The sequence below is a fragment of the Perca fluviatilis genome, unplaced genomic scaffold (genome assembly GCF_010015445.1).
Source record: "Perca fluviatilis unplaced genomic scaffold, GENO_Pfluv_1.0 PFLUV_unplaced_scaf_2, whole genome shotgun sequence".
NCBI classification, from domain to species: domain Eukaryota; kingdom Metazoa; phylum Chordata; class Actinopteri; order Perciformes; family Percidae; genus Perca; species Perca fluviatilis.
Genome location: NW_024375613.1, coordinates 365,395 through 381,700, shown reverse-complemented (window position 1 = coordinate 381,700; position 16,306 = coordinate 365,395). Strand labels below are relative to the sequence as shown.

General features: G+C 43.3%; 1 pseudogene and 3 gene segments (V, D, J or C); 2 read left to right on the top strand and 2 right to left on the bottom strand.

The window, feature by feature from the left end:
- Positions 1-1,810, top strand: part of LOC120555172 — a 194,946-nt pseudogene extending 193,136 nt beyond the window's left edge.
- Positions 1,811-2,653: 843 nt separating this feature from the next.
- On the bottom strand, positions 2,654-5,170 carry LOC120555106. The segment is given in 3 exon segments: positions 2,654-3,036; positions 3,253-3,300; positions 5,161-5,170. Coding segments are annotated over 3 exon segments (366 nt in total).
- Positions 5,171-13,868: 8,698 nt separating this feature from the next.
- LOC120555123 lies at positions 13,869-14,377 on the bottom strand. The segment is given in 2 exon segments: positions 13,869-14,218; positions 14,326-14,377. Coding segments are annotated over 2 exon segments (384 nt in total).
- A 1,442-nt stretch (positions 14,378-15,819) lies between these two features.
- On the top strand, positions 15,820-16,302 carry LOC120555105. The segment is given in 2 exon segments: positions 15,820-15,844; positions 15,977-16,302. Coding segments are annotated over 2 exon segments (351 nt in total).
- Positions 16,303-16,306: the final 4 nt, after the last annotated feature.

Sequence of the window (16,306 nt, the reverse complement as noted above, 5' to 3'; positions counted from 1 at the left end):
TTGTACGGCGGCTCAATGCCTTTGTATCACTGTGGTGGACTTTTGGTGGAGGAACCAGACTGAATGTTGGAAGTAAGTCCAACTTTTACACTTTCTATTTGAGCTTCCTTTACTTTCTACAATCTTACCTTTCCAGATTTGTGAAATATTGATCCATAATTTTTACAGAAATATTTTGCACTAAAAGGCTAATGATTGCAGTTGAAATAGAAAATTCAAAAGTTCATTGTAAGAAAATAAAAAAATGAGGCAGAGGATGAATCATTATTACCAACTTTAATGGTAAAGTAGCATCTTGAGGGCTTGTAGGTTTAGTTCAGTCTGACAAAGTCAGAGAGCCGTGTCTCTCTACAGTGAGAGGTTTTTGTACGGCGGCTCAATGACTTTGTATCACTGTGGTACACGTTCGGTGGAGGAACCAGACTGAATGTTGGAAGTAAGTTTCTGCACAAAATACTAAAAACTATATTGTAAATATTGTAAAGTAATGTTTTTAATTCTGTTTACAGTTGATAAAATATATATGTAGTCATGTTTTTATTTCTCCTCCTTTATCGTGGAGACTAACTCAGAGCAGCTTCACTAAACATTTCTTTACACATTTCTGTCAAACTGAAATTTAAATGACTTGAAGTGTAGAAAAGATAAAACTGAAAACCTGTTCTACAAGATTAATTTTACATTTTCCACATCAATGATAACTGTTTAAAGCAAATGAAGATTCAAATATTCAAACAATTGAACAGAGCAAAGATAAAGATCGGTATTTGAAAATGTGCAACATCTCTTTACTGTGTCATGGATTGTTTCAAAGTTTGAAAACTATTTGAACAGTTTGGTAATGATGATCGAAATCCACATGAAGAACATTTGATGTTGTCAGCTCATTTTCTGGATTTGTTTCTATTACACTAAATACTTTAAAGTAATGTATAGTTAGGTTAGTGATGATTTTGATTTGGAGGTTTAAAGATTAGTCCAAAGTTGACATTTTATTTCCAGTGTATAGTTTGATATATATCAGCTCATTGTGTAGATGATTTTCTCTGTGCTGATTTGCATGAGAGGCTTCTTAAAGGGAAGTGAAACAATGTGTGAGTGAGTGACTGGTGGAGCAGAAAAACCATCTGACAGAAACTCCTTAAAGGAGAAAACCAACTCTCACACAGTCAAGGTGTCCAAGTGTCTGCTGGTTGATTGACAGCTGTGTGGTCCCTGTCCTCTAATCTGATTGGTGTCTCCTAGGTGATGTCCGTCCAACCCTGACGGTGCTGCCCCCCTCCAGTAAGGAGCTGCTGCAGGGGAAGGCCACGCTCATGTGCCTGGCCAACAAGGGCTTCCCCTCAGACTGGAGTCTGGCCTGGAAGGGGTGGACCGGCAGCAGCAGCAGCAGCTGGGAGGAGAGCAGGCCCCCCGGGTGCTGGGGAAGGACGGCAAATACAGCTGGAGCAGCACCCTGAGGCTCCCTAAAGACCAGTGGGAGAAGGTGGGCTCTGTGACCTGTGAGGCCACCCAGGGCTCCCAGACTCCGCCCTCAGAGACACTGAGGAGAGACCAGTGTTCCCAGTCCTGACCTGACTCACTGGGACTCTGCTACTGGTTTCACTCTGATACTGGTCTCAGTCTGCTCTCTGCTACTCTCTCTCTCTCTCTCTCTCTCTCTCTCTCTCTCTCTCTCTCTCTCTCTCTCTCTTTCTCTCTCTGTTTATCTCTTTCCCTCACTCACTGTCTAACTACATGTTTCATTGATTAAGTGTGTTGCATGTTTTAATTTTGATTATTTTAACACAATAAAGTACTTTTCATCAAATCAGTTGTTTCCATGTCTGTTATTGTAAAAGAAACAGATATGTCTGCCTTAATAGTTCCATAAATCTAGAAATGTTAAACTCAACTGCATTTAATGTAAAACTGCCTGGAAATTTCTTGAAAAAAAAAATAAGGTAATATAATAACATTTTTAATATATTTTGAAAACACAAAACTAATCAGAATCATTAATGTGACCCAGACAAGATAGAAGTCAATCCATTATTTATTCTAAAATCTTTAAAGATTATGTGACTTCAGAAACTGCTTCATTGGAGTAATTTAAAATTTGTTTTTGTAGGAAATCTGATTATTTTAATATTTTTAGGAAATTCAGATACACTATGTATCTCATAAATGAAGTGTTTACTATATTGAATTGTTTTTAGATGTGTCTATAGGTAAAGTGCAGAGCCTGAGAAGAAATCATTGCAATTTAATTATAAAGTAGGACATCATCAGCATATTATGTCATTAAAAATATTATCAGCTGAGTGATCTCAAAATATCACATTACATATGCATTTCACTGTCAACGCAAGTTCATTAAAAAGATTTCATGTCTTAAGGTGTGTTGGAAAACAAACTGACTTGAATATAAATTAAATACATTTCAAATTGTATTTGAATGTGAAAATTCACTTAAACACTAAAATGGAAATAAATATTTGATTTCACAGCTAAACAAACTGGCATTAGCTTTATTGATTCATCTAATTTTCAGATTGATCTAATTTTAAATACACTGTTAACTACACTTTTTCAACAAGATTACCATTATAGCTTACTATAGTATGAGCAGTATTTCCTGACATTATTCTGTTATATAGACTTCAGAGTCTGCGTTTCTGTAGGTTTCTGCAGCTGTTCATTCAGATCAGTTCCTCTCCAGCTGAGGAGGTTTTTGTACGACGTTGTATCACTGTGTGAACGGGTAGCTGTAATCCTGCTGACAATAATAATCTCCTCCATCTTCAGTCTGAACTCCACTGATGGTCAGAGTGAAGTCAGTTCCAGACTGAGTCCCACTGAAACTATCTGAAACTCCAGACTGACGGGATTGAGCATTATAAATCAAGAGTTTGGGAGATTCTCCAGGTTTGTGAAGGTACCACTGCAAGTCATTGGTAACACTTGAACTAGCTTTACATCTGATAGAGACAGACTGTCCTGGAGCAACAGACTGAGATCCAGGAGACTGAGTCAGGATGATTTCTCCTGATGAACCTGGAAAACATGAAAAAGAGCAGAAGGGTTATTGAGACAAATCCAGCTTGGAGAAAGATGATCAACATCCAAACAGAAGAGTCTCATTTCTTTAACATGGAGAAGAGATGGGAGAAGGTAAATGCTGCTTGTTCCAGTGTTTCTCCATCATAGCAGAACATCATTGAGGTGAACCTGGTTGCATCCTGAAGAAAAGTTTTCAGAAGAGAGTCTCACCCTGAACAAGGAGCCCCAGGGTGGACAGTCGGACAGTTTTCCAGCTGACTCCAGCAGCCTTCAGGCTGAACAGGAAGTGACACAAACACTGTGGTCCGTTCGGGTGTCAGTACCCGATCCGTTCCACCTGCACAATCCGTTCTGCTCATGTGCAAGATGACACGTATGCCATGACGTAGGCGCAGATGATAATGCTGCGTTCATGCCACCTCGAAATAACAGGCACCGCCCCACTGGTTATGTTGTTTCTGCAGCTAGATTCAGTCTAAAATAACGTTAAGTCAAACTTAATGGGAAAAGCAGGCTAGAGCTAAATTAAGACATTACAGTAATAACAATAAAGACAAGTATTGAGTGATTGTATTTTAAATGAGCACAAGTAAAGTAGAACTGACGTAACAGCTGTTATATATGTTAACGTTTATTTTCAAGTTTTATTTTGAGGGTCTTTTAAAGTTGACATGCTGTCTCAGCTAGCGGTTAGCCGAATTAGCTGTTAGCTAAACTAACGTTAGCTTAACTGTGGAGGCTAACGGCAGACCGCTGCAATCAGCTAGCGGTTAGCCAAATTAACCGTTAGCTAAACTAACGTTAGCTTCCCGGTGGAGGCTAACGGCAGACCGCTATAATCACCTAGCGGTCCGCCGAATTAACCGTTAGCTAAACTAACGTTAGCTGGAGGCTAGCGTGTGAACATCTTGCGCATGCGCAGAACGGATCGTGCAGGTGGAAGCGGTGCCGTTATTCCAAGGTGGTGGTGGAATGAACGCAGTATTATCATCTGCGTCTACGTCATGGCATACGTGTCATCTTGCACATGCGCAGAACGGATTGTGCAGGTGGAACGGATCGGGTACTGACATCGGGTCCGATTCCGATTTAATAAAATGTTATCAGACCCATATATCAGCTCCTACACAGTCTCCAGTTGATTTTATTATGAAAGAGTAGCTGTCAAAATTCTCTACATGCGATCTGTTGCTGATTTTAATTACCAACAGACTGTAGGTGATCCATAATCTGAACAGATTTAGTCTCTCTGACTTCTAAACATAACTATCAGCCACACAGCATGTGTTCTGTACAGAATAAGCTTTTAAATCAGACAAATAGCAGTTAAAATCCCTCCGATTCCAAATCAATAAAAAGTTTATATAAAACGTCATTATGTTGAGTCAATTCTGAACCAATCAGCTGTTCGCTCAGCTGAGAGGCCGGCGTTTCCCAGCATGCACTGGGTCCACCTGCGTCCGCCTGGCTCTTGCAGTTGGTGAAAAGCAACTGCGCTGCCTGCGTCTCAGAACTGCGGCCGCCTTGGTCTCGTGAGATTATCGTTGCCCACGTGTGCATGACGTCAGAGCAAGTCGGGATCAAGTCGGACACAAATCTAACCGGCATGCATTGGGCGGCGATCGCCGGTGATCGATTCTGCGCAGATCTGGCTCATCTCGAACGAGCCTAGTTGCTCTGAAAGTCCTGGACAGTCACTGATCACCACTGGCCTCTTAACGGCTGGGAGCAGAGAGGCAGGACACATATGCAAACACACAGAGTGAGTGAACTGTAGCTGTCCTCAACATGTCATGCTGTTTCCCCCTCAGTGCTGAGAGCATGGACCTACATATTTACATATTCACATGGAGAGGATGTTGAACAGTCTGGTAGTAAACTGATCCAGTGTCTTGTGGACAGTTTTGTTTTGTTTTTCCAGTTTGGTATTATGGTCTTTTTTTTAAATGATTAGTTATATTAATATAAATGCGGGTTTGACAAGTTTAGGTGTTTGTAATGTGAAGATTTCACCAAGTGAAGCAGTGATGAGTCTTTATAGAAAGCTGAGGCCGAGGATTCTCCTGAATCAACGCTATTAATTCCCAGCAAGTCGATATTTCATGAATCCATCATTACCTAGATCCATTTTAGCCGATCTGACAGACTGCAGACCGGACAGCATTTCAATCAGGAGAGACTTCTTTGCAATTATGAACATATTTATTGTACATACAACATGTAAATGTACGAGTCTCTGGAGATTGGACTCCATCGAACCCAAATATCCTAAAGGGTTTAAGGAACCCAAACAAATCCCCTGATGGAGTCCAGACACTAGTGGTGGAGAATAAATAGAGGGACCATCAACAGCCAAGCCGAGATGCAACCGTCGAGTCCGCGTGACCACCGGTGGCAGAAGGGGAGGAGGCGGGACGCACTCTATTTCCTGAAACGACAACTGCCAACCGTGGAAGAGAGAGCAGATTTAAAGCAGGGTATCAAGCTGTGATAGGCTCGTCGACAAATGGTCGACCCTGATTGGTTTAACTAACAACAACAACACAGCTGTTCTGATTACTACTGACAAGTGACGTGTACGTGAAACAGCTTATCATTATGAGTGATGGAAAAGTGAATGAAGTCTTCCTTTAAGAATTTACGCTGAGCTTCATTTCAATCAGGAGAGACTTCTTTGCAATTCTGAACATATTTATTGTACATACAACATGTAAATGTACGAGTCTCTGGAGATTGGACTCCATCGAACCCAAATATCCTAAAGGGTTTAAGGAACCCAAACAAATCCCCCAAAAGGACAATTAGTGAGAAAACTAGTTGGCGCATACATACCTCATGAGCCGCAGGACTCTGCAGACGAACGAGAAAGCAAAGTTGACATAAAAGTACAATAACTAGCCTACCAAAAGCAGAAAGATTACTGCCCACACCATGAAAAATAAAAATTTCGTACCACCTAATCAAATTAAAACTTCGGCGCCCCGGGGGTAAGCAAAACAAAACCTCGACATACGACCGGGCGCAAAATAAATATGAAATAAAAATATTTCGGTGCCCACCGAATGCAAAACCAAACCTCGACATACGACCGGCGCAAATAGTAAACCATGGATCTTGCCCATCCACAGCAATAGACCTGTGAAAATAAATGCAAAATAAGAAAGGCAAATAAAAAACGCGCGACAGCCGTAAACCAAAACTCGGCACCTGCCGGGAAGAAAACCAAACCTCAGCCGCCGGACGGTAGATAAAGAAAGGCAAATAAAAATCTGCCACGGGAACAGTGGCGAACTAAAAGCAAAATAAGAAAGGCAAATAAAATGCGGCAATAGGAAGGGGAAAAATAAGAAAGGCAAAATAATAAATGTAACTAAAAGATGTAACGAGGCACACAGCCGTTTGCAACATCATGCAATAACAGGCACCCAAACCCGGTTCAAGAGCCCGCATTAGGCTTACGCCTCGAAGCCTGATGCACATGGCCGATGCAGGTATAAGCAGCTTGACAGCGCTGATCGCAGTACAATGGATAAGACTGACAGAAGCCCACAAAATACACCACCACCAGTTATATGCAAGCATACCCACCATTATGGTTTCAGGGATCTCTGGTCTCGCGAACGTTATCGACATCCGGACGGATGTAGGATGCGTATGCAGAGGATGACCATGGTCCCAGTTGTTGCAGAGACATCCTCGACATGCCCTGATTAGCGGCCGTAGTAGCAGCTCCTATTCTAAATGAATGCCCAGAATAATGCTGGGTGGACATCTTAGCTTTGAGGAGGACTGCATTCAACTGCTGATTAAACCAACATCTATGCATAGGGAAGAACCCAGGAATCAGAAAGAGTGGGCGAGGGAATCAGTGGCGTGGTCTAAGTGACAAATAACTAATCATAGATTTGAATGGACAGAACTGTGAGTCTGTGCGAGCAACCACAATAGAACAGGGGCCACCTCTTTTAGAATGCTTAAGTTTCAAGCAATAATGACTAGCATGAAATACCAGATCAGAGAATGTAATATCTCTACTGGAGTTAAATGATTTTGACTGCGTAGTGAATTCCCCGCACCTAAGGAAAGCATAGAAAGCAACCATAAACACAGCCTCAAGTAACATGTCAGTATACGCGGAAAATACCCCCTGCCTAAGAACACCCACCAATTTATGCAATATACCCAAAGTAATAGGTTGCCTATGGTCGGGGGAAGAAGGGTGAGCTTTATTGATACCCTTCAAAATTAGTTTAACAGCCGGCGTAGAAAATAAGCTAGGAAACGATGGATCATAACACCTGATATTAAATTGGATGCCGCCCAGTAACCCCTCGTATATTGGGGTTTAAAGTGACGATATCAGTACAATAACAAATAAAAGCACAAACACTAGTAAGGAGAACAGGTTTAAGGGGACACCAATAGACACACAGAATAAAGCAAAAGTACACCACGCAAAATCATATGTTTTCAGAGTAGACACAGCTAAGCCTTTCCTCATATACTCCTAGGCGCTACTAAATAAGCATCAACGGGATTAGGAATCAATACACTGCTAGCTCCGTGAGACGGTAGCACTACTGGTACAGGCCAGGCTGCCGGGCAGAGGCTCCAAAAGGTCTGAAAATGAAAGCGAGACAAAGCATCAGCCACAGAGTTATGATGTCCCGGGACGTGGCGAGCAGTAATAATAAAATTGTGCGTGACAGACGACCAGGTGATGCTCCTCATCAGAGGCATTATCTGACAACATGTTGAGCGCCCTCTATTAATAATGTCAACCACACTCTGATTATCACACAGGACTGAAATCCGCTTCCGTGTCCACAGACCGCCCCAGACGCGGCAAGCTATAGCAATCGGGTAAATCTCATATAGAGCAATGGAATCCGCCGGGGAAAAAGTGGGAGGCCAGTGGCCAGCAACCCACTGCCCTTGAAAATACCCCCCAAACCCCGCGGAAGGTGCAGCATCCGTGTAAAACCTCAACGAATCAGAAGAATATACTACGTCGTCGTAGAAAAACGAAATGCCATTCCAGTCATCCAGAAGTCGGGACCAGAAACGCAAATCAGACCGGCACCCGTCATCCAGGGACAACACATCATGCAACCCAGGCACCGAAGATGCCAAATCCAGCAACCGGGATATAAAAGAGCACCCCTGCGGAATAACGCGCATAGCGAAATTCAAATGCCCCAGCAATGAGAGCAACCGCCGCTTAGTAACAAGACACTCAGGCACAAAGGACGCAGCAATGGCACGAATGCGTTCCAACTTCTCACCCGGAAGGGACGCTTCCATGCGCACCGAGTCGAGGGTGATGCCCAGAATGGGGTAGAGGGATGGAGCTTCAATATGTCTTGGAACCAGTTTGAGGTTGACCCCGAGGCTTCCGGCGAGGGGCGGGGCGCCGTGGGCAGACCGACCTGGGATGTGCATCCCGACAATCGCTGCAGATGTGAAGAAAACAGCAATTCCCATAAGTACACACACCTTCATTAAAATTATTACAAATAGGATTATTGTTGGACGTATGAACCTGGCGCCCGAGCATCCACTCCAGACCACGGCGACGACCGCCACGGTGCGACTGGGCCGGGCCGGTTGGCTGCCCCACACCCCCAGGGCAGAGCGAAGCAACATGTCCCGGCGGCCGCGCAGTGAGAACACATAATGGGCTTGAGCACCCCACGACCATAACCAGGATCTCAGTGTCCAGAATTGACCAATTGAAGCGTTGGCACGGGCAATATGAGCGGCAGCTTTCCCGAGAAAACGCTCTATGGTACTGCCAAAAATAGTTCCGCCCATTACCTCAGGAACAAACGTCCCCACCAACGCCAGGTACGAATCCAACTCCACCCTCCGGTCGGGGTACACGGAACAAATAACGTCCCGAAATATACCAAACGCCACCACGAACTGCCCAAAGGAAAGATCCTTGTTCAGCCGAGGGTCAGCGGACTTAACCACCGCCGAAAACCCATCCCCCGCCACCAGAGACTTATCACACTCCGGGGACGGCAAAATAAGACTCACCAGATTAACATCACGGCCCTGCAGAATTTTAGAGCGCAGCCTACTGGAAATATTAGCTGACACAGGGATGTAAGGCCTACCTAGGGAAAGAGATGGTACAGCAGTGGCCAAGGAATGACAATGTTCCACGGAAGGAGAAGGCACCGGCTGAACACCGACCACCGCTGGCACAGACAGGGAAGCCAGAGCGGTAGTAATAGTACCAGACACGCCGCCACCCGCCATGCTCTCCACAGCCCGCATCCTAGCCTCCATGGCCTGCATCGAGCGGCGAGGAGCTGCAGTGATCGCGAGGATGAGGCCGGAATCGAGAGCCCCGGAACAGCCGTATCAGCGGCTGGCTGCGAGTGCCCCGCAGCTCTCCTCGTCGCGGGGCCCTGGCAGGCGGATCCGCCTTCTTGGTCCGTTTCCCGAACCCGACCACTGGCAAACGGCGTGCTACAGACGGGGCTGGCGACAGGCAGTCGCCAAGAGCAGCCAGCTCCGAAGCTCCGGTGAAAGCACGCCGCGCGCGCGCCACGCGGCGCCCCGATCCGAGCGAAGACATCCGGTCAGCCTCCCCGAAAGTGAACCAGAGACGGCGGTCAGTCTAGAGCCGGACACGCCGTCCGGAGACCCCGTGGAAGCCTCCAAAACCCGGCACGGCCGGACCATCCGACCCGGATCCAACTCAGAATCCGAACTAGCAGCCACAAAAAGCACAAAAGACAGCGTAAACAGGAATGCCATGCAACCCGTCAGGAAACGAACGCCTCTATTTCCGAAACGACAACTGCCAACCGTGGAAGAGAGAGCAGATTTAAAGCAGGGTATCAAGCTGTGATAGGCTCGTCGACAAATGGTCGACCCTGATTGGTTTAACTAACAACAACAACACAGCTGTTCTGATTACTACTGACAAGTGACGTACCGTGAAACAGCTTATCATTATGAGTGATGGAAAAGTGAATGAAGTCTTCCTTTAAGAATTTACGCTGAGCTTCATATGCCGGAGACAAACATGAAGAAGTGAAGTTATGTTGCTGAGTGCCAGTTGGAAATGATGACACAAAAGATAATTTTGTTTGCGTATAAAGACTACATGGTGGTCAACAAAAAATGGGTGGCAATATGCAAAACATTTGTGTTGAAAATTACAGATAGAGATGCAACATCTTCCAATTTCTTTTTCGACATTTGAAGCTTCTGTTAACCTGAAACATAAGAAAAGTAAATGCTAACGTTATAGTAGAGAAATCTTGGGGTAACCCTTAGTAACAGAAAAAGCACAACCTTGTGGGTGAATGAAACTGTTTATTCCTTCGTTGACGTTGTTTTATGCAAACTGTTCCGTTCTCTCTCACACACATGCAGGCACAGATTATTCCTCCATAAAGTGAGTAACTTCACTATAGAACTCTAGGACCTATTTCTGGCAGACTGCTACACTATGTTCATGTTTTTTTTTTATTTACATTTATCTTTTTTATTTCATTTAGACATAATACATTATGAAAGGATTAAACTGCTCGGTCAGTGTTATTATTGTCAGGCTGCTGTTTCCTTTTTTGATCGTGTGTGTGTGTGTGTGTGTGTGGAGTGAGTGGGTAGGCGTGGCTTTCCTCAGGGCACCTGGCTCTCCAGCGCAGCTGCAGGTGATCTACTAATCAAGCTCCAGCACTGGTACTCCTGGGCCAGTTGCTCAAAACATTTAATCTGGATTAAAATGATCCGGATTTGGAAAGCCCATTTTTTGCTATTCAAGATCAGGTAATCTGTCTTATTTTTATGCCGGTTTTTCAAAGCAACACTGGACTGGATCACCCTGATCCAGATACACAGTTTTCAAGATTACCAAATCCAGATTACCAGTGCTCTAAATGGGACAACATATCACAATTAGGGCTACCAGCTATGTAAAGAACAGGTAGAAGAGACAACGTGGGGTCACTGTAAGTGTTTATTTTGAGACAAAACACAAAAATAACATAACCATCCACTTCCATTCATAATTTCTTTTATGACCCCTCATCTGAGCCACAACAAATAAAAACAACACAAACAAATACATTGTGGATATTTTGAAAATGTCTTAAAAACAAAACAAAAAAAGGCTAAATGTCCAATAGTTAACAAAGTAAAGACTGTTCAGGGTTCTTCTTCATCTGAGGAGGAGAGAGCAGCATCTCCAAGCCCTGCTTTTAGGAGGCGGCTCTGAAGTTTGGCTTTGGTTTGCTGCAGTTTATTTGTTCCTCTGCCAGGACATTTGTGCTTCTTTCCTTTCAGTTTCTCGTTTAGACATGGGGACAAGATCGTTATTATTTTATTTTTACTTTACTATACTGAATAGCTGAATTGGTAGCCTATGTCTACTTCATCTACTTTATCACTGATAAACAGAATCCTGTTTGGAAGCCTTAACCCTTGTGTGGTGTTCATATTTTTGTTACACAGCTTTAATACTTAACAGATTTAGCTCATTTACCAATAATATATACATCATTTATGGTTCATATTTGCCATTTACCCCTGTGAGATCACATTTACGATGATCATTTTTGATTTTTGTGAGAAAACAAGGAAATTCAATTATAAAAAAAAGGTAAAAAATAGAAACAAGATTTGGAATATTATTGGTGCTTATTTCTTAGAACTTAATCAGAACAGGTGAAAGTGCTTGAAATAAAACAATTTTGTAACTTTGTGTGGGAATAGCAGGTGCAGAAAGACAACATTCCCACACACACACACACACACAAACACACACACACACACACACACAGCAGGCCCAGTTATAGCAGGAGGACCCAGTTAAGTTTCATAGCACTTACAATTATTACACTCGGGTCCAGTAGACCTGAACTCCTCATATGTAATAGTTATGTGGAGGGGGGGTGTACCGTGTGTCATTGAAAATAAGTTATATGTTATGTTCTTCACAGAAAAAGAGCAAAGGCCGATGAGTTTGAGTTAGAAGAAATAATAAATAGCATAATCTTTCTTTATTATTATAATTTAGAGTGTGCTCACATCAACAGATTCTCACTCCCACTTGTAAAATACGGACGTTTGGTCAGGTGCCTTTGTCGTTCTTATTGACTAAAAGTCTCCTTTAGCGTCCGCTGCACGGTGTGGGTGATCCCCTTCCTCTCCCCGTTGCTGGCAGCCCCTCGCCGGGCGCCGCGACCAGCTCTGGGTCGGCTTGGAAAGAACAGGATTGTTGGGTTCAGGAAAACAAAAACTGGGTTGGATTCGGAAAACGGGGATACCATCGGAGTTCACTAAGACACAGTCTACAAAACTTTGGGAGCGTTACGCACGATCACACACATGGTCAAAAGGTTGCGGAAAACTGGGCACATTTTTACGTGTGGAAATTCTTTATAAATCCCGACTTTTGCGAGGAATGTTGCGACGGCAAATTTCACCCTGCTTCACGCAACTTTTTCTTGCATAACAGGTTTTATAAATGAGGCCCCTGGCCCCGGCTAAAAAATGTCTTAGTGTTCTTAATGAGGGGAAAAGCCGATGAATTAAATAACTTTTATGCAGGATTTTGATTAGCTGAGTTCTAGTAGGATAAAATAGAGGCTCTAGACTCATTACCTGCACAGCATGTTGTGCAGAGTCTTTTCTCACCCACCTGCCCTAGGAAGGCTGCTAGACCAGACGGTAAAAACCATCTGGTCCAGACGATTTCTGGGTTTCTGCTGAAATGATGCAGCGTAGAGCTGGCAGAGGCCTTGGGTCCTATTTACCGAAAAGTCTCTAGACTCGCATGTTGTTCCTTCCAATTGGAAAAGCTCTATTATTATTCCTGTTCCTAAAAAGGTATGCTGTAAGGATTATAATGAATACTGCCCAGTTGTTTTGAGAAAATCATTATCAACCTATTGAAAACAGATGTCATTTGCTCATTAGATCCTTTTCAGTGCTTGTTTGCACGCAAAGGCCAGATGCAGACGTCACTGCCATGGTACATTTTATATCTAAACATTTAGAGGACCCTACCTCATATGCACATGTTTTATTTGTAGATTTCAGTTCAGCATTTAATACGGTACAGCACCACCTATTCATTAAAAAGCTGAATGACCTTAATGTCCATCCCTCATTATTAGGTGGTACACTGGTTTCACTGGTTTACCGAATGGTAAACAGCAGGTCAGTGTTAATGGTACTCTCTCAGAGTGGAGAACTTGAAGCACCGAGCCGCCCCAGGGTTGGGTCAGTTCACCTGTCCTTTTACCCTTTACACAGATGAGTATAGAAGCTATAATCCCAACAACTATATCATTACATGTTCTGATGATACTGCCATCCTAGCTTTAATAAAAAAGGACAGTGATCTATCTAACTACCTTTCAGAGATCCAAAGGTTTGTAAAATGGTGTGATGACAAACACCCTTTTTCTGAATGTTAAAAAACTGAGGAGGGATCTGGAAGGCCCCAAGAAACATTAAAATCTTCGGAAAAACCTCCAGTGAGCTAGCCCAAATGGGGGTTTGTATGTGGTGCTAAAGTCAAGTGACGACGCTATGAAGACCGTTGCAGTGCTTGCGTCACTCCCTTACTCCTCCTACCAGTTCCTATGGCCACTTGGCCAGTGCGAATGCAAAACCGGTTTAGGGGGAGATTAGTTAGTAGAACTGTCTATAAGTGGACTGTGTGTGTGTGTGTGTGTGTGTGTGTGTGTGTGTGTGTGTGTGTGTGTGTGTGTGTCCTCAGTGAAGTGTATCAGTCTCTGCAGTAGCTTCCAGCTGCAGCAGTCAGTTCAGTTTCTGTTCAGTCTGACTGAGGGAGGTTTTTGTACGACGCTTTTTCACTGTGTGAACACATACTGACTGTTGATTTCATGATAACTCTGACAGTAGTAAACTGCTGCATCTTCAGTCTGGACTCCACTGATGGTCAGAGTGAAGTCAGAGTTTGATCCACTGCCTGTAAAACGATCTGGAATCCCTGATTGTCGAGAGCTAATACTATAAATGAACAGTTTAGGAGTTTCTCCATCTCTCTGTTGGTACCAGGCTAAACCTTTGTAGCTGCTCCAAACATAAACATTCTGACTGATCCTACAGCTGATGGAGACGGAGCCTCCCAGAGCAGAGCTCACTGCTCCAGGCTGAGTCACTGTGACCTGGCCTCTGGACTCTGAGGATACAGAGACAAAAACATAAAGCAGCGTCACGGTTTAGTCGGCTTCATTTCAGAGGGACGGATGTTGATAGAGGAGAGGAGTTTGATTCTCTGGACTTTACCTGTGAAGCAGCAGCAGAGGAGAGTCCAGATGAGGACGGAGATCAAAGTCATGTTTTTGATGAGGAGGATTTCTGTGTCTTCTGTTGTCATGAAGGACAGCTGTCAGTCATCCAGTGTTCAACTCTCAGGACTATAAACTCTCCCAGAGCACTGGAGCATGGTGCTGCTGATGCAAAGTGGCTCTCTATGGAAATGCTCTGACTGACTCCAACAGGGACTTGGATTACTCTGATGATGCTGTTCATCAATGGATCAATCACTTTATCAGAGTATTGATTAGGAATGTTTTCACTGCTCATTTGAATGAGTCTTTAGTTTGAGTTTGATGCACAAAAAGTCTTCCAGAATATTTTGTGAATTCTCTCTAATTCACTACCACACAAATCACAATCACTGTGGGACAAATTTAAACACAATTATTATCATTCATCATGATCTACAATAAACATGTGTTTATGATATTTGTTTGGGAGAATTCATTGTAAAGATTTTCTTTAGAAAGAACTTGTTTCTTTAAGTTTCACTGAAGGAGAAAATAATAGTTTGTAGATATTTAACAATTCACAATGAAAATGTGAAACAATTTTACAGATTGTGTATCTTTTTAAACTCTTGAACCAGTTCTAACATATAAAGTGTAAACTGGGAATGTGTTTTGGTGAGTTTGTTTGTGTCAAAGTCAGAGAGCCGTGTCTCTCTACAGTGAGAGGTTTTTGTACGGCGGCTCAATGACTTTGTATCACTGTGGTACACGTTCGGTGGAGGAACCAGACTGAATGTTAACTGTAAGTACATTTAACTCCTTTCATCACTCATATTTTATGTTTCTTCCATTTGAACGTCATAATTTTAAAGCCTACTATGTTTTGTCAGATTTTTTAAATTTAATATATTTACATCAATTCTTGAAGGCTTCAGCGTCGTTAACCCGACAAAACACCACTCTGATGAATAATCTTGTTGCACTAAAACTTTCTAAAGTCTTATCAGTTCGTTGTAGAAAACTACTCAGCATTAGTCTGTGTGAAGAAAATATTTGTGAAAGTTAAAGTTTTTATAATCTGGCTCAAGAACTCTGCCAATAATCTTTGGTTCAGTGTTTGATGTGAATAAGTATTACTCCATCTTTCTCCCAGAATAATGATTTTGAAGCTATTCAACATATTTTTTTGAGAATTTCATGAGTTTGAAAAATTATTTAAGTAGTTAACAATATTCATTTGGATGTTTTCAGTAATGAAGGCTGACTGTTCAGTGATGATTCCTGCTTACATGAACAGAACAAAGAAATATCATTAATGAGGTTTTCGTTTAGGACAAGAAATGTGTAAGAAAGTTAAAACAGTAAAAGCCTCACAATCTCCATCTTATGTGGATTATTTTGAACTATTAAACTCTGAAAGTTTAGTAAAAGAGAGCAAGTTTGAACTTTTTATCTTTAGTACTGAAACCTGTCTGTTGTCACGGTTCAGCAGTGATGCCTGTCTGTTGCCATGGTTACTGAGCTCCGAGAGGGAAGTGAAACATTTTAAGACCAGTTTGATCCAATCTGAGGAAGAGCAGCAGAACTAGTAGCCTCCTCTGCTGCAGCCAACAGGCTAGAGTTTAGTTGACCTCATATCAACTTTATTAATCTCTCTCTCTCTGCAGTGGGTCGAGCCGGCCCCACCCTGACGGTGCTGCCCCCCTCCAGTGAGGAGCTGCTGAAGGGGAAGGCCACGCTCATGTGCCTGGCCAACAAGGGCTTCCCCTCAGACTGGAGTCTGGCCTGGAAGGTGGACCGGCAGCAGCAGCAGCTGGGAGGAGAGCAGGACCCCGGGGTGCTGGGGAAGGACGGCAAATACAGCTGGAGCAGCACCCTGAGGCTCCCTAAAGACCAGTGGGAGAAGGTGGGCTCTGTGACCTGTGAGGCCACCCAGGGCTCCCAGGCTCCGCTCTCAGAGACACTGAGGAGAGACCAGTGTTCCCAGTCCTGACCTG